The following is a 20,910-nucleotide window of genomic DNA, read 5'->3' as shown; positions in this document are numbered from 1 at the left end:
TTATCACAATATATCTTTAACGACCTGGTTATAGAATCGATAACCCCAAGTGTTAAGATAAAATTTTGCAATCATAAAACATGTCACGTCATCTCAAAGTATGCCACAAATTTAGTTTCCATAGTGGATGAAGCAATAATACTCTACTTCACCTTGCTTTACAAGACAACTCCACCTGTTAGTAAAAATACAAAACCTGATGTAAACTTTCTACTATCAGAGTATCCGACAAAATCTAAATTTAAGTACCCGATCACCTTTAGATGATCTGATCTTTTGTAAGTAAGAATATAATCTTTCGTACCTTATAAATATCTCACAATTTTCTTTACAACTTTCCAATAGTCTATTCTTGGGTTACTCTGATATCTATCTAACATCTTAACGCAAAACTGATATCTGGTCTGATATATGTCTGAACATACATCAAACTCCCAATAGTTTAAGCGTATGAAGTATCTTTTATTTGCTCATTTTCCAAATCATTCTATAAGCATTGCATTAAGTTGAATTTCTCTCATTTCCTGATAAAAGTGTCATCGATAAAACAATACTGTATATTATATCTCTCTAAGATTCAATTAATATATCATTTTTGAAACAACCCTAATAATCTTTGAGATCGATTCCTAAGAATTTTTATGCCAATGACATATGTTGCATCACTTATATCAACCATCTTGAAATTCTTATTGAGATAATTATTGGTTTCGTGCAGCAAACCAAGATCACTACTAGCTAACAGAATATCATCCACGTATAGGATTAACATAATAAACTTGTTCCCACTGACTTTTAGATATATACATTGGTCAACAGTGTTTTCTTTAAATTCAAAGGATACAATGATATTATTGAACTTTATATACCATTGCCTTAAAGTTTATATAAGTTCGTAAATTAATCTTTTAAGTCTGTAGGCTAATTTTTATTTTCCCTTTTTTTGAACCCTTTAAGTTGTTACATGTAGATTTATTCATCCAAACTTTTATTTAAGAAAGTCGTTTTCATATTAACTTGATATAACTCTAAGTCATAATGAATCACTAATGTCATAATGATTGTTAATGAATCTTTTTTTTTTAATTGGAGAGAAAGTCTCAGTGTAAGCGATACATTCCTTTTAAGTAAACAATTTGGTCACATGTCTGACTTTAAATCGTTCGACATTGTCTTTTGTGTCACATTTGATCTTGAAGACCCATTTATACTCGACTTTCTTACTTTTAGAAGGCAATTCAACGAGATCTCAAACACAATTCTGGTTCATAGATTTTAATTCTTCTTTTATGACATCCATCCATTTAGAAGAATCATTACTTTCCATTACTTGTGAAAACATAATCGGATCTTTATTTATCACAATATCATAATCAAAATCCATATAAATACACCACGTAATCATCTAAAATGACAGATCTCCTTTTTCTAAGAGATCTTCTCAAAATTACCGGTGATGAATTTTCAATCATAACGATTGAGTCCTGATGAAATGGTGAACCAACTTGTTCTCATTGTTGTCCATTTTTCTCAATTTGTTGAGCAACGTGAGAATCAACGATTTCTTACATATTAAGAGATAGTAGGATATCTAATCTTATTTTCTCAAGAATTATTTATATGGTTCTACACTCCTACTAATCTCAGCATTTTCTAGAAATTTAATATTTTCGATTTCAAGTATTCTCATGCTGTGATTAGGGCAATAGAATTTGTATCATTTTAAAATTTTCTAAATAACCAATGAAATATCCAATAATAGTTTTGAGATCCAATTTTCTTTTCTATGGATTGTAGATCATTCCTTCCATTGGACAACCCTAAATATGTAAATGTCTTAAAATAGATTTCCTACCAATCCATAACTCAAAAGAAATTTTGGGAACTACTTTACTAAAAACCTTGTTTAAGATATATATATATATATATATATATAACGATCTTTAATGTTTCTCTCCATAAGAATTTTGGAATTGTTGAATAACTTCAACATACTTCTAACCATATCTATAAGTGTACGATTATGTTTTTTAGCCACATCATTTTGTTGAGGCATGCCAGACATTGTGTACTATGCATAAATACTTAATTTTTCTAAAAATTTAGCAAAGAGGTTAGGATTATGGCCTAATTTATTAAATCTACCATAGTATTCATCTCATTTATTTGACCTAACTATTTTAACTTTCCTATCTAATTGTCTTTCTACCACAATTATAAATATCTAGAGAATATTCATATATTAAGATTTCTCATGTATTAAATAGACATAATCATACCTAGAGAGGTCATCTATAAAGGTGATGAAATATCTTTTATCACTTAGATATGCAATGGGAAAAAATTCACAAATGTTACTGTATATGATCTCAAGAAGTTCTTTACTTATTGTGACTTTTTTTCTTGGTATGTTTCATTTTCTTTCCTTTAATGCAATCCATGCATATTGAGAAATCTATGAAATCCAAATTATCTCTAATTTTTTTCCTTCACCAATCTCTCTATCGTAGTTCTAGAGATATGCCCTAGACGTTAATACCACAAAATGGAAGAATTTTCATTTATCAAGCCACATTTCAAATCATTAATTCAAATGTAAGATAACTAAAGATTGGGCATAATCACAATTCAAATTGATTTTATATAAATCATCAAATAATATCCTAAATCCAACTAAACTGAATGTAAAAATAATTTTAATTGCCCCTATTCAAAAGAAATCAAATAACATAAACTATCTAATCTAGATAAAGAAATTAAATTCTTAGATATAGTAGGAACAAAAAAAGTGCTCTCCAGATCTATCTGATAATTAATTTTAAATACCAAGCGATAGGTTCTTACAACCAGAACTTGTGCTTCGAGACGGTTTCCTATGAAAATGAAACTTTCACTTTACATTGATTTCTTGTTTGAAAGAAATCCTTGCATTAAATTTGTAATATGAATTGTGACTCTTGAATCAATCTACCTAGTATTTGAAGGAACTTCAGTTAAATTTGATTTGTAAAATACCAAAGAAAGCATCATATCTTTCTTTTCAAATTAATTTATGCATTTTGCGCAATCATTATTTATGCATCTAGCTTTTTCACAAAAGTAGCACTTTACCTTTCTTTTCATTGTTGTTTTTCTCTTTAGCATGATTTACATTCCTAGACCTTTACCTTTTTCCTAATAAGTTCTTTTATTTCTTTGACTTTCTTCTCTTTCTTACTCCTTGAGTCATCATAAAAGTAGATTATTTTTCTTGCTGTTTAAATCTCGGTTTCTCCTAAATGCACATACTAGTCAATCCATTCATGCTCCACTTATCCTTATTGGTGTTATAGTGAATCTTGAAAGGGTCGAAATGAACTAGAAAAGAGTTGAAAATAAATTGTAGTAGGAAGGAATTATCCATATTTATTCCTAATGTTATAAGTTTCACAGGCTTATCAGTCATATTAAAAATATGATTTTGAATTTCTCACGCCCATCATATTTCATAGTCGTTAACTCAACCATCAAAGTTCCCGTAAGCAATTTATCAGTAGATTTGAATTTTTCTTCCACATTTTTCACATACTCGTGTGCACTATCAATCGAAGATAGAAATATCTTGATGTTGTTAGCGATCGTCATCCTCATAAACATCAAACTAAACATATTCGATTTTTTCTAAGCGAGAAGTAAATTATCTTGCTTTACTGTACTGTTCTTAATGAGGTTCGCAAGTTTCACTGAAATGAGTACTAGGTCAGGATCTTAAACACCCAGAGTGAATTGGATGTGCTCATACCACTCCAAAAAAATTTATTCGAAACATGAAAGTGCAATGAGCCGGGAACTGAAATTAAACAAGGACAATGCTCTAATAAGTACATTGAATTTTATTTAATAATGACGAACTTATTAATATCACCTAAATTTATTCTTTGGGTTAAACTAGGGATATTTATTGTTTATTAATTCTTAGGGTAATAGACTAATTAGGTTACTCTATAGGCTAATATAATTTACATAATTTAGTCAGTCAATTTTGTTATTTTTAGGTATCTAAATCCTTATTTTGTTAAATTCATGTAAATTATATTATCTTACCCATATTTCAATTAGGTAAATGAAATTCTCGTTTAGGTTAACCACATTTACCTAATTGAGTATGCAATTATAAACATTATTATTTTTTAATGTCACCCCATTGACCAAAATTTAATGCAATTAGATATTTCATAAATTTTACTAATTTAAACTACTTTGATGATTGTAAAATTAATAAAATTCATGTATATCTAAATTGATCGATAATATTTACTAAACCTTTAGATTACTCTCCAAAATATTCCAACAATAATATTACACAAAAAAATTTGTAGTATAAGATTACAATTATGGAAACCTAATGAACAAAAAACATTACATCAATGGCAATAAATGAATTAACAATAATTGATAATCTTTTGACTTAATGATCCAAACAAAAATATTGATAATTTCAAACAAAGCTAAAAATCTGAAATATATGGATTTGATGAAACCCAAGAAAAATAAAAAAATCTGAAATATATGGGTTTGAAAAAATCCAAGTAAAATTGAAAATCTGAAATATATGGATCCAAAACCAAATCGAAAGTCAAAATCTATGAGTATGATATCAAAAACGGAAATCTGAAATCTATGAGTATGATATCAAAATAAAAAATCTATAATCTACGAGTATGATATCAAAATTGAAAATCTAAAATCTATGAGCATGATATCAAAAATCAAAAATTTGTAATCTACGAGTATGATATCAAAATCGAAAATCTATAACCTATGAGTATGATATCAAAATAAAAAATATGTTATTTATATGGGTATAAATTTAATAATCATAAAGTTTCTATAAGATTTCAAAAGGAGTCCAATGAATATGACAACAATCATACATGAATAAACTTTACTCCAAGATATAGAAATTCAAGAATCTTAACGATTTTTTTTTATAAATATAAATTATATAAATGAAGAGACGAAAGGGAGGCTGAGGTAGCCCCCACCAAGCAACAATAAAAGCAAAACAACAAGAAAAGGAGAAAGAAAGCAAAAATACATGCCCTGTGTGGGGCTACGAGTCACAAATGTTATCTCAATTAAAAACAAAGTCTTGGAAACACACTCCCTCAAAGTTTTTACTCAACTTTGACCAAAGGAAGAGCAAGCCCAAGATTTTCAAGATCACAGTGTGAGACGAGCTCTCATTGCTATAAAATACTCTGTTGTTACGTTCTCTCCAAAGATCCCAAGCAATTGCGAACAGTAGGATAGTCCAGAGAAGCCTCTTTCTAGAATCGAATATATTTAAACTCCAACCCTCCAAAAGCGCCAAAATAGATAAAAGAAGTATCCAATCCACCTGAAAACGGAATAAGAAAAACATCCAAATACCTCGGGAAAAAGGACAATGAATAAGTATGTGGTTAATAGACTCCCCATCCCTAAAACATAGAAAACAAAAATTTGGAGTAATCCACCCTTGATAGATCAAATTATCCAAGTTGGGGATTCTTCCCAAAGATGCAAGCCATAGAAAAAAAGACACCTTTGAAGGAACAGGAGCTGACCAAACAATGGATGGAGAGAAAGAACCCTCACCCACCGGCATCAAGGAATAATAGAATGACTTAACAGAGAACTTCTTATCCTTAGCCTTGAATCATTCCCTTCTATCCAACTTGTTCTCTCTTAATTGAGTCGAATTAAGGAGATCTAGAAGAGATGTAACATTTGTCAATTCCCAATCGTTGAAATTCCTCCTAAATCCCAGATCCCAAGAGTCCATGCTCCCGTCCCGAATCAGACATTGCCTTACTGAATTATTTTTTTTCAACGAACAAGCGTACAAGGATGGGAATTGAGTAGACAGAGATGAAGTTTCTCACCATTTAACGATTTAAAACATACAAGATCTTTATTCGCATAACTATTAGTCTATAAATTCCAAATATCAATAATCATTCATACATCTCAGGAAACCTATTCATGTTCCTAAGAATCAAAGTTTAGGGTACTTACTTTGTGCCATAAATCAAATAAATGATCCAAGATTAGGTTGGAGGTGTGCCTTTCGTAATCCACATGCTAATGAACCAATGTGTGCAAATCCTCAATCGTGTTCTTTAATTTTCAAACTCACCCTCTCTCTCTCTCATTTCTACTTGGATTGACTAGAGTTCTTGTGATTGACGAACATCACTACGATTCAGAACCCTAATGTGTATGTTGTGCATCTTTTACTATTATGGGGTGCCAATCCACTTAAATAGATGAAGATAGAGAGCCAAGATACCTCTTTTACTAAGATTCCGATCCATTAAGGTTTCCTACTAAAATTTAAAGAGTGTATTTATAATTCTAATATATTGGGAATTATCATTTATTATTGATGTCTTTAATATATAGAATCCTCGTGCAAATAAAGTACTAAAAACGTGTAGGACAATTAGGCCACACGTAATTGGGTTCTAACATCGATTACTAAAATTGTATCAAACATACGTTGTACTACGTGAAAAAAAGGGGTAAATTCGACGACAAGGTCTGTTGAATTTAGTGCTTTTCACGTAATGTTTAAAAGAGTCCCATCGAATTTACCCCTTTTTTCATGTAGTATCAGACTTATGAGATTTTGTCAATGTATTGAATTTGTTGATGGAAAAGGCTTCTTTCAACTCGACTTCAACATTATGTCATGTTGTTTTCCTATAAAAAAAAAATTTTTAAAAATATAATGTCGTTTTATTATGTCAGATGTGTACCATGTCATGTTAGGTGATCAGATAAATGAGAGTTTGATCATGGTGTGACATATCTACCCAAGTAGATCATCTTTTTTCATTCTCTCTTGAAGTTTTAAGGACGGGATATCACCAAGAACATTTTGGCTTTGCAAGCACCTTCAATTAGTGGAAGTAACATTCAGAGCACAGAATCCATACTTTACATTTTCAATGTAAACATGAGATGGTTTTTAAGGGGGCTCTAAAGTAAAAGCATTGAAATTTTAAAACCTAAAAAAAAATCAAAAGAATGAAATTATTGTTACCCACAAATGAAAAACCCAAGATCCTTTTATTTATTTATTTATTTATATATATATATATATATATATATATATATATATGAAAAATGTTCAGCAACAAACATTTTGGCAAAACATTTTTCAAAACATGGGTTAGAGGTTTTGGAATGGGCTGATTTTTGGTGAGGATGATCTCTACGGCGAGGAGATCATCATCACCAAAAAACAGCCCATTCCAAAACTTCTAACCCCATAAAAAATGGTTTACAAAAAATGGATGGTCCACAATTTTTCAACTTGTAAACTTGGGTTAGAAGTTTTGGAATGGGCTGATTTTTGGTGAGGATGATCTCCTCACCGTAGAGATCATCCTCACCAAAAATCAGCCCATTCCATAACCTCTAACCCATGTTTTGAAAAATGTTTTGCCAAAATGTTTGTTGCTGAACGGGACCCTATATGGGAAATGTTCAGCAACAAACATTTTGGCAAAACATTTTTCAAAACATGGGTTAGAGGTTATGGAATGGGCTGATTTTTGGTGAGGATGATCTCTACGGTGAGAAGATCATCATCACCAAAAATCAGCCCATTCCAAAACTTCTAACCCCATCAAAAATGGTTTACAAAAAATGGACGGTCCACGACTTTTCAACTTGTAAACTGGGGCTAGAAGTTTTGGAATGGACTGATTTTTGGTGAGGATGATCTCCTCACCGTAGAGATCATCCTCACCAAAAATCAGCCCATTACAAAACCTCTAACCCATGTTTTGAAAAATGTTTTGCCAAAATGTTTGTTGCTGAACGGGACCATATATATATATATGAACAGCGTTCCTAAGACTCATATTGGGACTCACATTGCGACACACCGTTTTGTCTTATATGGGCAAAAATATTTGGAATGGGCTGATTTTTTGTGAGGATGATCTCTATGGTGAGGAGATCATCCTTGCCAAAAATCAGCTCATTATGAAACTTCTAGACCGTCCAATTTTTGTTGAAAAATTATAGACCGTCCAATTTTTGTAAATCAATTTTGATGGGGTTAGAAGTTTTGGAATGGGATGATTTTTTGCCAGGATGATCCCCTCATCACAGAGATCATCCTCACAAAAAATCAGCTCATTCCAAACATTTTTTCCCATATAAGACAAAACGGTGTGTCGCAATGTGAGTCTCAATATGAGTCTTAGGAACGTGACCCTATATATATAGGGTCCCGTTCAGCAACAAACATTTTGACAAACATTTTGGCAAAACATTTTTCAAAACATGGGTTAGAGGTTTTGGAATGGGCTGATTTTTGGTGAGGATGATCTCTACGGTGAGGAGATCATCCTCACCAAAAAGCAGCCCATTCCAAAACTTCTAACCCCATCAAAAATGATTTACAAAAAATGGACGGTCCACGATTTTTTAACTTGTAAACTGCGGCTAGAAGTTTTAGAATGGGCTGATTTTTGGTGATGATGATCTCCTCACCGTAGATATCATCCTCACCAAAAATCAGCCCATTCCAAAACCTCTAACCCATGTTTTGAAAAATGTTTTGCCAAAATGTTTGTTGCTGAACATTTCCCATATATATATATATAGGGTCCCTATCCGTGGCCAACAGTTTGGCAAACACTTTTTCAAAACATGGGTTAGAGGTCTTGGAATGAGCTGATTTTTGGTGAGGATGATCTCTACGGTGAGGAGATCACCCTCACCAAAAATCAGCTCATTCCAAAACTTCTAGCCCCATTTTACAAGTTGAAAAATCGTGAACCGTCCATTTTTTGTAAATCATTTTTGATGAGGTTAAAAGTTTTGGAATGGGCTGATTTTTGGTGATGATGATCTCCTCACCAAAAATCAGCCCATTCCAAGACCTCTAACCCATGTTTTGAAAAATGTGTTTGCCAAAATGTTTGCCAAACTGTTGGCCATTGAACGCTACTCATATATATTTTGTGTGGGTGGGGGAGAGGGTAAGAAATGGAGAACTCATCTTTGGTGATTTTCCTCCACCCATTATAAGATTAGAAATAGTTTGAAATGGCATCGTTGAAGACGGGGGAATAAGGAGGAAAATGGAAGAGAGAGATCTTGAAAAGAATGAAGAAGAGAAAATTTTGATCATTAATAGAAAATGAGTGTTTAGATAACAAACAATGATTTTCCATATTCCAAATTAAACGCAAACAAACAAACAAAATTCACTGATAAATAATTGAGTCCCATGTGGCATACTCAATCAACCGACTACCTGATGTGACAAGTTCATGAACAATAGATTTGTGCTCCTTGGGAGACACAGTTCCCTCAAGATACATTTTTTTATGGGGAAATGCATCTGTGTCAGAGGAGCACAGATCTACGGTTCCCGAACCACTCACATCAGAACAATCTATTGAGTTTGCCTCGTGGGGTAGTCAGATTATCACGATTCTAAATAATTTGCTTCGGAAATCTACTCACATTGTTCAAAAGTCAATACTTCTTGTTATATATATAATTGATTGCATGAATAAGGTTATGGAAGTTATAACTGAACTTTCAGATAAATGATTGTTGCAGGGCTAATAAAAAAAAAACACCTAGTCTCTTAAATCAAATTGTTTTAAATATAGAATTTGTGAGAACTTCCTTGGAAACAGTGTTTTGTGAGAACTTCCTGTGATGTGTATGATTCATTATTCAAGAATCAAAGTAGATTTGCTTTATAAAAACGAAGATATTAATGAACTTGAATTCAGTCAATGAGAAATAAGAATCAATGTCATCAAAGGAAGTTTCCTTCGATTATTTAGCATAGAATGAGTCAATAAAACGCATCTTTTAAGTTTGCCGAACAATTCAACTATAACTTATTCACTATGCACCGAACTTTGATTCCAACAAAACAAAAAGAAAAAAGTAGGGAGTCCAACACTAGTCACTTTTAACGTCACTCTGATTTGTGGGTTATCAACATTTATCATGAGAGGTTGTACTCTTTATTTATTTTTTTCATTTGCCTTCAAATTTATGGATGATGGCCCATAATACAGCCAGAGTTTAGAAACTCAAGCTCGGTTATTAATTTAATAGATTCAAATATGAAACGAGTATTGCTTCTTTCACCCATAATGGGACCATATCCACTGAAAATGGAAGGGTAACTTTATATTTGTACATTTCTGATTTACGAATAAAATACGCAAAAGTAAGCCTGAACTAATTGACATAATTCAAAACTTGACAATAACAAACCCTCAGTTTCAAAAAAATATAAAGCCAATCCTGGATCAAGCAGCACCACCAAACTTAGCTTCATATTCATGGGGTTGCTGCAGAAGACATAAAATTATGTTAAATGTCTGAGTGGGGTTAGTGTTTGAACACATAAATTCTGCAGATCAATACAAAGTGGTGGGCAATAGTGAGATACATGGGGCTTAGACACATAGCTCAGTTGGTTTGACTTTGGGTTTCAAGTCCAGCTTACTCATAAATTGGGGAAAAAAAATGGGATATAATGATCCATGGCAAATCTCAATTAGATAAAGCACTAACATTTTGGTGTTTGGGTTCTTGCTTTATAAGGTCTTAGAGAAAGTCCTTATCAGGCCAAGTGGAACCAATGCAGACTGCCTTAAACCTAAGTCAAGTACAAGATAAAGTGTGAATCAACACATCAAAATGCTGCCATTGTTTATACAATCTGATGCATTGTTCTGGGTGAGCTGTGATTGGAAAACCTAAGAAAGATAAAATTAGGAATGAAAATATTCGTGAAAATGCACTAGTTCCAATCATAGTAACAAAAAAATCCATTTTTTATATATAAAAAAAAAACTCTTTAAAATGCATTCTGTAACTCTGATGATTAAAACAATAAAAAAGTTGCTTTTTTTTTTATAAAAAAAAAAAAATACTGTTTTAAACACGTAACTACTTATATAATAATATATAAAAAAAACCATTTTGTTTATAAACATATTATTGTTTATAATTTGATCTATAAATGTTGTTTCATGTGGAAAAGTTCACTCTAGATCAACTCATCAAAAGAGTCTTTGTTTCTCCAAATTTTTGTCCTCTTTATTACAACAGCGCCGAATCATATCCTTATTCATTGTCCGTTTGTTGTGAATTTATGGTCTCATTTTCTTCATTTGTTTAATATTTCATGGGTCTTCCTAAATGATTGTTTGTCCTTGGTTCAAGAGCTGCTACAAACTTATTCTCTGGTAGGAAAAAAAAACTTATTGGGCCTTGCTTCCTTTTGCAATATGCTAGGGTATCTGGCTGGAAAGAAATAGGAGAATCTTTTCGGGGGTTGATAGCGATTACCATGATATGATTTTGTTTATTCTGGGGTTTTTGTTTTATTGGTGTAAGAAGGATGTAGCCTTTAAAGGGACTTGTTTTTAGGAGTTTGTTTTTAGATGGGAGGCTCTTTGTTCCTTGTAATGGCTTTCTTGTTTTATTGGTTCTGCTTTTCCTTGTATTTGTGGTTGGTCATCTCGACCGTCGTGTTCTTCATTAATATCTTGTTTACCTATCAACAAAAAAAGTTAGTCATTAATTTTTTTTCAAATGTCTTGTTATTCATAATAGATGCATTGAAGGCTAAACTTTTTTAATATCATAAAAAGTATAATTATACGTGAAAAAATATTATCATGCATAGATATTCAATAGTATTATTTTTACTCAAAAATATATTTTTATTCAAGAATAAATGTCTAATGTATTATATATATTAATTTTCTATCATTTTTATTTTAACATTTATTGGTTTTGCCTGTTTTATTCAAGTTTCTTTCCCATCTTTTCTGTTTTTCCTGAAGTTTTCCCTTGCCGTTTTAAACCCGTAATCCAACTTGGTAACTATGGTTCCAAATGGATGATATACCAAGGAAAGTAGAAATGAACATGGACTAAGGTAGTGATAGGGGTATATGCCACACTAAGTCATCACTTCAGACAGAATAGAATAGAGGAACAAGATTCATCTATAGTTGACACCAAATTTTTAGCTATAGGTCACAAGCAGCAAAGGATGGATGGACAATACCATAAACACGGCCGCAATCAACCTACGGGCAAACCATCGCATATGCATTGCACGTTGACAACCAACTGCTCCTGATACAGTCTCAAACCGCAAGTATACGTAACCAGCACTGTTCCTGTAAATGAAATAAATAAAAAAATACTGAGAGAAACCTGCGATATTGGAATTTTGATCCATCAGGAAACATGTGAATATGATTATGCGGCCATCAACTAAGAACACATTAGGGTCAAATAATTGCTTTCAAAGTATCATTCCTGAAGTGATTTAACCAAACAATTGTTTCCAAAGTATCATTCTGGTGCTTTGGAAGTGATTTGCATGTTGATAAGGATGCTCTCAATTTTTTTCAAAATAACAAAAAGGTACGGTTGATAACTACAGAAACCTGCTTGGCTGCAAGAAAGTGATTCCTAATTGAGGTTCGGTTCCTCCCTTGAGTTCGTGAACTCCATCAAAATCCATGTGGCTATGGAAGGGACAAATGTGATGGAAGCAAAATTCCATACTTTCTAATGTTCATTGCATTTTTTGGAGAGATTGGTCTTGTAGAAGTCTCTCTATCCAAAATATTGTTGTGAGCCAATAACTTTATTGTAGTCCAAGACGGGAACGAAATTGACCATAATCCTTTAATTGAGAGAACTGTTTGTAGAGATAGAATCTTATGGGGTATGCAAAGGGTTGAGATTCTGGGGTGTGGATCTGGTGACCTTAGTGTAATTTCATGTTTCCATTTTCACATGCATAAAATTGACAAGCATTATAGTTCCAACTGTTAACCAACCAACTACTCCAAAAGACCGATTTACTGGAGAGGGGGAGAACTATGAATATAAGAGGATCATGGGGCTTAAGTAGGGTATGACACACCCAAGAGTGGAGGAAAATATACACTCAACACCCCCTCACCCATCATGGTGGAAAGAATCAAACCCATGACCTATACGAACCTAGTGCTATGATACAATGTTAACCAACCAACTACACCAAAAGACCAATTTGTTGGAGAGGGGGAGAACTATGAATATAAAAGGGTCATGGGGCTTAACTAGGGAATGACACACCCAATAGTGGAGGAAAATATACACTCAACACTCCAACTCACCCATAAGGGTGGAAAGAATCAAACCCATGACCCATACGAACCTAGTGCTCTGATACAATGTTAACCAACCAACTACTACAAAGACTAATTTGTTTTTTTTTTTTTTGGGGGGTGGGGGGGCAGACTATGAATATAAGAGGGTCACGGGGCTTCACTGGGGTATGACACACCCGAGATTGGAGGAAACTATACACCAAGAACGAACAACCTTCTGAAAACTGTCTGGACAGAGGTAAGCAACATTAAACTAAGTACAACAGAAACAAGTGGAACTTACTTATCCACATAGATATGCTTCACCGGGCCAAAATTGGAACATTCCTCTTGAACTTCCTCTTTGATGTCCATATCAAAATCTGGATCCATCTGCAACATAACTTTGGACCATAAGCTTACCATAATTAGGATCAACAAATAAATAAAGAAGAAAACCAACCTCGGTTGCCGGATCAAACATATTCTTCAACAGTAAGCACACACTTGGAGTCCCAACAGGTTCAACAGCTGGAGAAGAGACAACTAGTCCTGGAAGAACTGCCGCAGGAACAGTAGCTTGCGGGTTTGTAGGCAGGCCAACAGTTTGTTGACTTGGAGCTGATCCATTAAGCATAGTAGGTACTCCAAGAGACCCTGCAATACTGCAACATGCATATTAATCAGCTAATGTGATGCATTTCTAGAGAAAACATGAAGATAGGCAATAGCATAAACAAACCTAGTGGCAACGCCTGTGCGGTCCAATTTCTGCATAAGCATTGCTCTGGATTGAGCATTTAAAGACTGCAGGGAAAAAAATTCAAGATACGTCAACAGGGTTTGGCTCCATAGAAATTTTAGAACTACTAACGGAATAGACCAAGACCCCTTCAGTTGTCATTAGTCCCAGTAAGGGATTGTGCAAGAATTCATTAGACTTGGCACCACAACCATTCAACGTGAAAAACCACACAAGCACTAATGCATTTGTCATTTTTTCATCATTGTTTCTTCGGAAATAAAATGAATTAAACACAAAACTTGTTACTTGCTAATAAAGTATTTTATGTTGAGAACTCCATTTCGTAGATGATTCACTGTCTTGGGACAGCTGTGTTTCCCGACTCACATCTGTGTAACAAAGACAAAGACGTACGTCTGTGTTCAACACGGACATGTGCCGATCCAATACCCAAACCTCATAAGCCCAACACACCAAATTTTAATTTTAACCCATAGAAATTCAGATTACACCCAAAAAAAAAAAAACCTCTATGATCAAGTACTCTTAGGGTCTTCAAAAAAACCTATTCTCATTGTTTTCTAATGACAAACCCACGGAAATTTAGATCAAACACAAAAAAAAATGACCTTCAATGATCAAGTACTCTAATGTCTTCAAAGAAGCCGTTATATTCGTTCTTCTTGATTTTTAAAGATAAAAATGACTCCAATCTCCTTAGAATTTTATAAAATTTCTACAAGAAATAATTGTAAAAAATGAAGTTAGAATATTTAAAATTTTGATGAACCATGTACAAGCAAGAAAATATAATAGTTAGAATATTTAAATACATACCTACCTAGTACTTAATAGAAAATATAAGATTCAATCCAAGGTCTTTTGATTTCATTTTCTTCTTTCTATGAGAATTTGATGAATCAATGTTATCATCTTCCAGACATGTGGTAATATTATGGCCAACATGCTTGCAAAGTTCACCAACCTTACTTTGTTTTCCTAATTCTTTTTCACCTTTTACCCACTTTTGCTCTTTCATTTAGGACATCGGAGGACAGTGAACAATATCATTTCTTAGATTAAGAAATGGTTTCTAGTATTTCCCTTTTACCCTTTGTACAAGAAAGAAGGTGTTTTTAATTAATTACTAAAATACCCTTGATAAAGAAAGCAATTTGAGTTTTGGGGAATACTTTGTCGACATTTTTTGAGCACATTCTCTTAAGGATTGCCTTGAAATCCCTCTGCACACTTACCCTCTTGTTGTCATCAGGAAGTGTTACATGCTAAAGAAGGCCTTGATCCACTTAACAATCATACGATCTCATTTGAAAGGAGAATAACAATCAATGTTAATCATGTAGCTAGTGCGGATGATATTATTCATTGTCCTCCGATTTCCAAAACGAAATAACATTATAAGAAAACGTGGATGAAAGAGAGAAGAATTAGGAAAACAAAACAACGCTTGTGGACTTTGCAAGCATGTTGGCCATAATATTATCACATATCCGAAAAAGGAAAATGTTAATTCATCAAATTCTTCAAATAAAAAAGTAATTGACATCAAAAGACCTTGGTTTGACTCCTATATTTTCTATGAAGTACTAGGTAAGTATGGATTTTAACTATTATATTTTCTTGCTTGTACATGGTTCATCAAATTTTTAAATAGTCTACATTTTATTTTTTATAATTATTTATTGCAGAAATTTTATAAAATAATGAGGAGATTGGAGTCAAATTTGTCATTAAAAATCAAGGAGAACCAATATAATAGCTTTTTGAAGACTTCATAGAACTTGATCTTTAGAGAGTTTTATTATTATTATTATTATTGTGATCTAAATTTATGTCCCTGTCATTAGAAATCAAGGAGAACCAATCTAATAGCTTTTTTTTTTTTGAAGACCTTCAAAGAACTTGATTATTGGAGGGAGGGAGAGAGAGCGGGGGGGGGGGGGGGGGGGGGGGGTGGCGCTTAAATTTTGATTTTGAAGAAAATCTTGGCAATTATTTTAAAATTAAGATGCTTATTTCTATTAAGTATTCTATTTGCAAAGACAATGGTATATTGGGTATTAGCAAAAAAAGTGATTTTTCTTGTTATTTTTGGCATTAAATAAAATAATCTTTTTTTTTATGGATGGCGTTATTACGACCCCTATTACGACTCACATTGCGACACACCGTTTGTCTTATATGGGCAAAAATGTTTGGAATGGGCTGATTTTTTGTGAGGATGATCTCTGTGATGAGGGGATCATCCTGGCAAAAAATCATCCCATTCCAAAACTTCTAACCCCATCAAAATTGATTTACAAAAATTGGACGGTCTACAATTTTTCAACTTGTAAACATGGGGCTAGAAGTTTCATAATGAGCTGATTTTTGGCAAGGATGATCTCCTCACCATAGAGATCATCCTCACAAAAAATCAGCCCATTCCAAACATTTTTGCCCATATAAGACAAAACGGTGTGTCGCAATGTGAGTCGTAATGTGAGTCTACAGAACCCGACCCTTTTTTTATAACCAAAATTTTATTAACAGAGGACAAGAAATCCTCGGATAAAAACAACAGGATCCCTCAAAGAAAAAACCACCACCTCCACCCTACTGCAAAACAGAATCATCCTGTACTAACAAGCTCTCATCTAAACAAGAAATCCTCAAAGCAGAAATCCCTAAACTCATGAAACTGTTTACACCAAACCCACAATACTAAAAATGATCTCCGTAGAGTGCTCCTTCCCTTCAAAGATACACTCATTCCTTTCTTTCCATAAACCCCAACAGAGAGCAGGGGGAATGAAATTCTAGAGAATCCTCCCCTTGCTGAAAAAGTTTGTGAACCTACAATCGAGCAAGTTGGTAACCGAACAAGGGGCACACCATGAGAGGTTGAACAAAGATAGCAGGGAAGACCAGACACGATGAGCCACCCCACAATGGAGGAAAAGGTGGTTAACCGACTCACCATCAGATTTGCAGGGGAATAAAAGTCCACAATAATCACGCCCCTCGCTCTGAGCTGATCAATCGTGAGAACCTTATTCAAAGCCACAAGCAAAAAGAAGAAAGCAACTTTTGAAGGTAAAACAGAATACCAAACCAAAGCAACGGGGAAATGATGTTCCTTTGTAGTATCGAGAAGGAAGTAGAAAGAATTCACAATAAAGAGCCTACTTAAGTTACCCACCCAAGTCCAACTATCCTCATGCTAACTGAGAGAAGGAGCCGAAGGTAAAATGCTAAGCAGGGATGTCACTTCTAGAACCTCTCAGTCGTTAAAGCTTCTCCTGAATCCTAGGTCCCAAAACACATCCTGACACCAAGAGCAACAAAAAGGAAGAGATAGGCATCTGTTTTTTTGGTAGACAAAATGTAAAGAGAAGGATATCTATCCTGAAGAGGGGAAACGCCGCACCACTAGTCTTCCCAAAAATGAACTTTGTCACCCCTGATCCCACACTGAACCTTATAAACCAATGGAACAGTGGGCCAATCTTCTGAATGCCTAAATATTCTTTCTAGAGAATACAAAGTTTTTTTTACTTCCCTTTTGGAAGTAGAAAGAGGCGTGGATAGTGGCCTCTTTATAGAGGGTATTTTAGAAATTAAACAGAAAAAAATCTTTTCAAGGCAAGAGAACATGTAAATAGGGATTTGTGAATAGAATTTTATTTTATTAAATGCACTTCAATGCATGCCCTTAGGACACACGTTAACAAGACCCTAAGAAGAAAAGGACAGTGGCTTAAAATAGAATAATATACAGTATTAAAAATGGAGACAAAAAATGTGAGGCTTATGCAAAACCATAAGTTGGACGCCTGGTTTGAGGCATATGCCTAAGCCAGTTATGCGTCTCTTCCTTGCGCCTCAATGCATTTTTAATGAGCCTCACCTGAGGCACACCTCAAGGTCTAAACCTCACGTGCCTTTCAAAGCACTGATCTTGACAACTAATCATGCCACAGAACAGATATTCTTCGATACAAACTGAACCAAGTTTATTACCTAAATATTGATTTCAGATTACCCATACTTCAGAATTATTAGCACATTTCACTCACCAAACCACCCCCGTCATCATCATCAAAGTCAGCAGCATTTGCTCCTATATTTTGCACTCCAATATGGTCTGTAACAGCTGAAACCTGCACAGTTTTTTATGTAGATTGTCAGACGACTCAGATTTGCACACAAAAAAGTGAGCAAGGGCAGCCACAATAGCAGATGCATTGACGGCTGTAACACAACCACTTAGATTACTAAAATATCAGAGAACCAAAAATACTCAAAGGTATGATAATAAAATTCCAAACAAATACTCATGTACCTTGATAATCCGTCCAGCAATCTCTAATTTCCCGTTTAAACTTTGAGCTGCCTTTGCATGTTCAAGCTGAGAGAACTGAAAAGAAAAAAAAAAAAAAGAGAGAGAGAAAGAAAGATACAAACAAATAAATATAACCACCAAAACTGAAAATGAGTTAACAACCAACTTATCAATTGGAGTTTAGTTTACACTTACTTGAACAAACCCAAAACCTTTGCACTGTCCTGTCTCAAGATCAAGGGGTAGCTGTACAAGCTCCACGGGACCAAATGGTTCAAAAACCTAAAAATGGACGTCATTCAGTTTTAAACATGTTTAGAAGATCAATACCTCGTGATAGTAAAACCACAAGTGGCAACATATTTTAAAGGATAGGGGCAAGAAGACTCCTCAACAAAAATGACACTGTACAGTTAATTTCACTTGACGATTCCTGCTTCAGAAGGGAAATAATACCTAGTGTCTATTTTCTGGATATCCAAGAGGAATGATAAGAATCCGAGCTCAAAGTAAAAAAGTAATTCCACAAGATGAAGTACTCTTTCTCTCTATGACAAAAGCCTCTCATGTTAGATCTGATTTGGGTTTCGCCTAGTGGTGAGTTGGTTGCAAGAAAAAAATGTCAAGTTCACATTAGAAGACTACAAGAGCTATACATGAGCTCATAGGTAGGACTTTTGTTGACCAGCTGAACTTATAGTACTCTAACTACAATAATAGTTGGTTGATGGCTGTATGTTTTTAATTTGGATTTCTTATAAGTTTAACAGTACGGAGTCATCCCCAAAGATCTCGGTCAGAGCAGGCATATGCCAAACGTGAATACCCCCTGAAGCCACGGGCAAAACACCTGGTAGAGAGACCCAATCTTGCAGGAAATAAATACCGCGACTTCGGTCTTTTTCAATAAAATCATCACGTAGTAAATCAACAAAGCCCAAGGTGATTTCTCTTTCCCCTTCCAGTTTACCTACTACGGTACCAGCGTGAATATGATCTCCCCCAGACATACGTAACGCTTTAGCTAGAAAGACTTTCTAGACATTCCACGGTAGACTAGCCGGCTACTGTGGTGGCCTTTTCCGCGGATAAAAAAAGAATAACGGAGAGCTCACCCTTCGTTCAGTCGGTATACGTGTTTTAGGGTCTTTAGTACTGTAGCCGCCTCCCCGCTTTCTGTTCGTTCAGTCGCCTCACTAACTGATCTACGACCACCCTCAGCTAGTAAGGAACAGTTCTACTTTTAGAAGCCATTCTTAACGACGCTCGGGCTCCCCTCATACGGTGAGAGAGGGGGATCCCAACCTGGCGAATCTTTCACTCTACCTCCTCTTATTAACACCATAGGATGTTCCTGCGAATTATGACCTTCGCCCGGAATGTGAGCAAATATATCATGTCGATTGCTCAACCGTACTTTGGCTATCTTACGTGGAGCTGAATTAGGTTTTTTCGGTGTTCTCGTTGGAACACGCGGGCGTACTCCTAGCTTCTGGGGACATTGATCCGAAGCTTGAATATGGTCCGTGTCATTTTTCTGTGGCTGATATCGGGAGACATAGATACCTAGCTAGAAGAGGAATGACTCGAGCTTAGGCCTGGCTACAGGTTTCATCATTCTTTCTTTTAGCTCAGAGGGGTTTATGTGGTGAAATGCTAGCAAGCAACACCTTCAAAAAGTTGAATAAATTCAACCCATAAAAGACTAACTATATTTGATTTGAGGTGTACTTTTTGAAATAGTTACTGAATTAAAATATTAATTTTTCGGATTTTAGGGAGGCTGAACTTGTTCAACGACTTCAAGGCATTGCTCAACAACATTCCATCTTTACCTTTTTAAGGGAAAAGGTACTTTAAAATCAATATGCTAAGTGTATTTTATTAGTAGAGATTTTATTAAACGAAGAAAGGAGGTCAGTTGACCTACATGCAAAGGCAACAAAAAATGAAATCAAGTACAAAAAGCAAAAGCAAACAAACAAATAAAAGCCCTACAAAAGCCACCAGCATCATTCTATTGTGCATTTGTAGCAAAGCAGACCAGGTCCCATCTAAACACTAGATCCTTAAAGATAGACCTTTAAATTCCTCAAAAACTCTGCACCAAAAGAAAAAAAATCCCATTGCCGAAACAATTACTTTCTGCACCAAGCTCTCTTTCTCTTCAACCATACAGGAGTTTCTTACCTTCCATGTTGCCCAACAAACCATGGAAGGACTAAGGAGTTAGCCCTAAAGGACCCTTTCCCTCAATAGTAACGCCAAGGATTGCCATGAAAGGAACATAAATGAAATGGATGGCAAGAAGCACCAATTAATTTTGAATAAAGATAAGAAATTAGACCAAATAAACAATACAAAAGTACATTAGATAAGGAAAAGAGAAACACTTTCCCTGCTAGCTTTACAAATATAGCAGTAATTCACAACCACAATGCCACAGGAAATGATATGATCCAAGGTAAGTAGGGAAAAATTGATTTGTAAAAAAAATTAACAGAGAATATACCATCTAGAAACTTATCCCACGCCCTATGGTCTTCATCCAATGTTTCGAGGTGCATGCAAGATAATCGACTAATGAGATTAGTGGTAGACTCAAGCACCTAGTCATTAGCGTTCCTCCTAAACCCTAAGTC

At 34.4% G+C, this 20,910-nt stretch overlaps 2 protein-coding genes across 3 annotated transcripts in view; both read right to left on the bottom strand.

Moving 5' to 3' along the window:
* Positions 1 to 10,145: 10,145 nt before the first annotated feature.
* Positions 10,146 to 20,910, bottom strand: part of LOC147409739 (Splicing factor, CC1-like protein) — a 28,251-nt gene continuing 17,486 nt past the window's right edge. Inside the window, exons 6-13 of one of the 2 annotated variants that reach the window (XM_086431780.1) lie at positions 18,464 to 18,550; positions 18,269 to 18,343; positions 18,003 to 18,086; positions 13,921 to 13,985; positions 13,642 to 13,843; positions 13,483 to 13,571; positions 12,098 to 12,212; positions 10,146 to 10,364 (exon numbers count right to left, since the gene is read on the bottom strand). In XM_086431780.1, coding sequence (XP_086287906.1) covers positions 10,323 to 10,364; positions 12,098 to 12,212; positions 13,483 to 13,571; positions 13,642 to 13,843; positions 13,921 to 13,985; positions 18,003 to 18,086; positions 18,269 to 18,343; positions 18,464 to 18,550 — 759 coding nt within the window. In that variant the 3' untranslated portion in view covers positions 10,146 to 10,322. Of the gene's footprint in view, positions 10,365 to 10,654; positions 10,676 to 12,097; positions 12,213 to 13,482; positions 13,572 to 13,641; positions 13,844 to 13,920; positions 13,986 to 18,002; positions 18,087 to 18,268; positions 18,344 to 18,463; positions 18,551 to 20,910 lie in introns of those variants that run through there. The other variant, XM_086431781.1, reaches the window with a different exon arrangement.
* Positions 19,322 to 20,465, bottom strand: LOC147409740 (Ribosomal protein S12/S23 family protein). The gene is given in 4 exon segments (XM_086459869.1): positions 19,322 to 19,570; positions 19,572 to 19,811; positions 20,350 to 20,369; positions 20,459 to 20,465. Coding segments are annotated over 4 exon segments (348 nt in total). The 3' UTR covers positions 19,322 to 19,489.

This window comes from Akebia trifoliata, chromosome 2, assembly GCF_017979445.1.
Source record: "Akebia trifoliata isolate Shusen 1 chromosome 2, ASM1797944v1, whole genome shotgun sequence".
Lineage (NCBI taxonomy): Eukaryota > Viridiplantae > Streptophyta > Magnoliopsida > Ranunculales > Lardizabalaceae > Akebia > Akebia trifoliata.
This window is presented reverse-complemented; position numbering and strand designations above follow the sequence as displayed.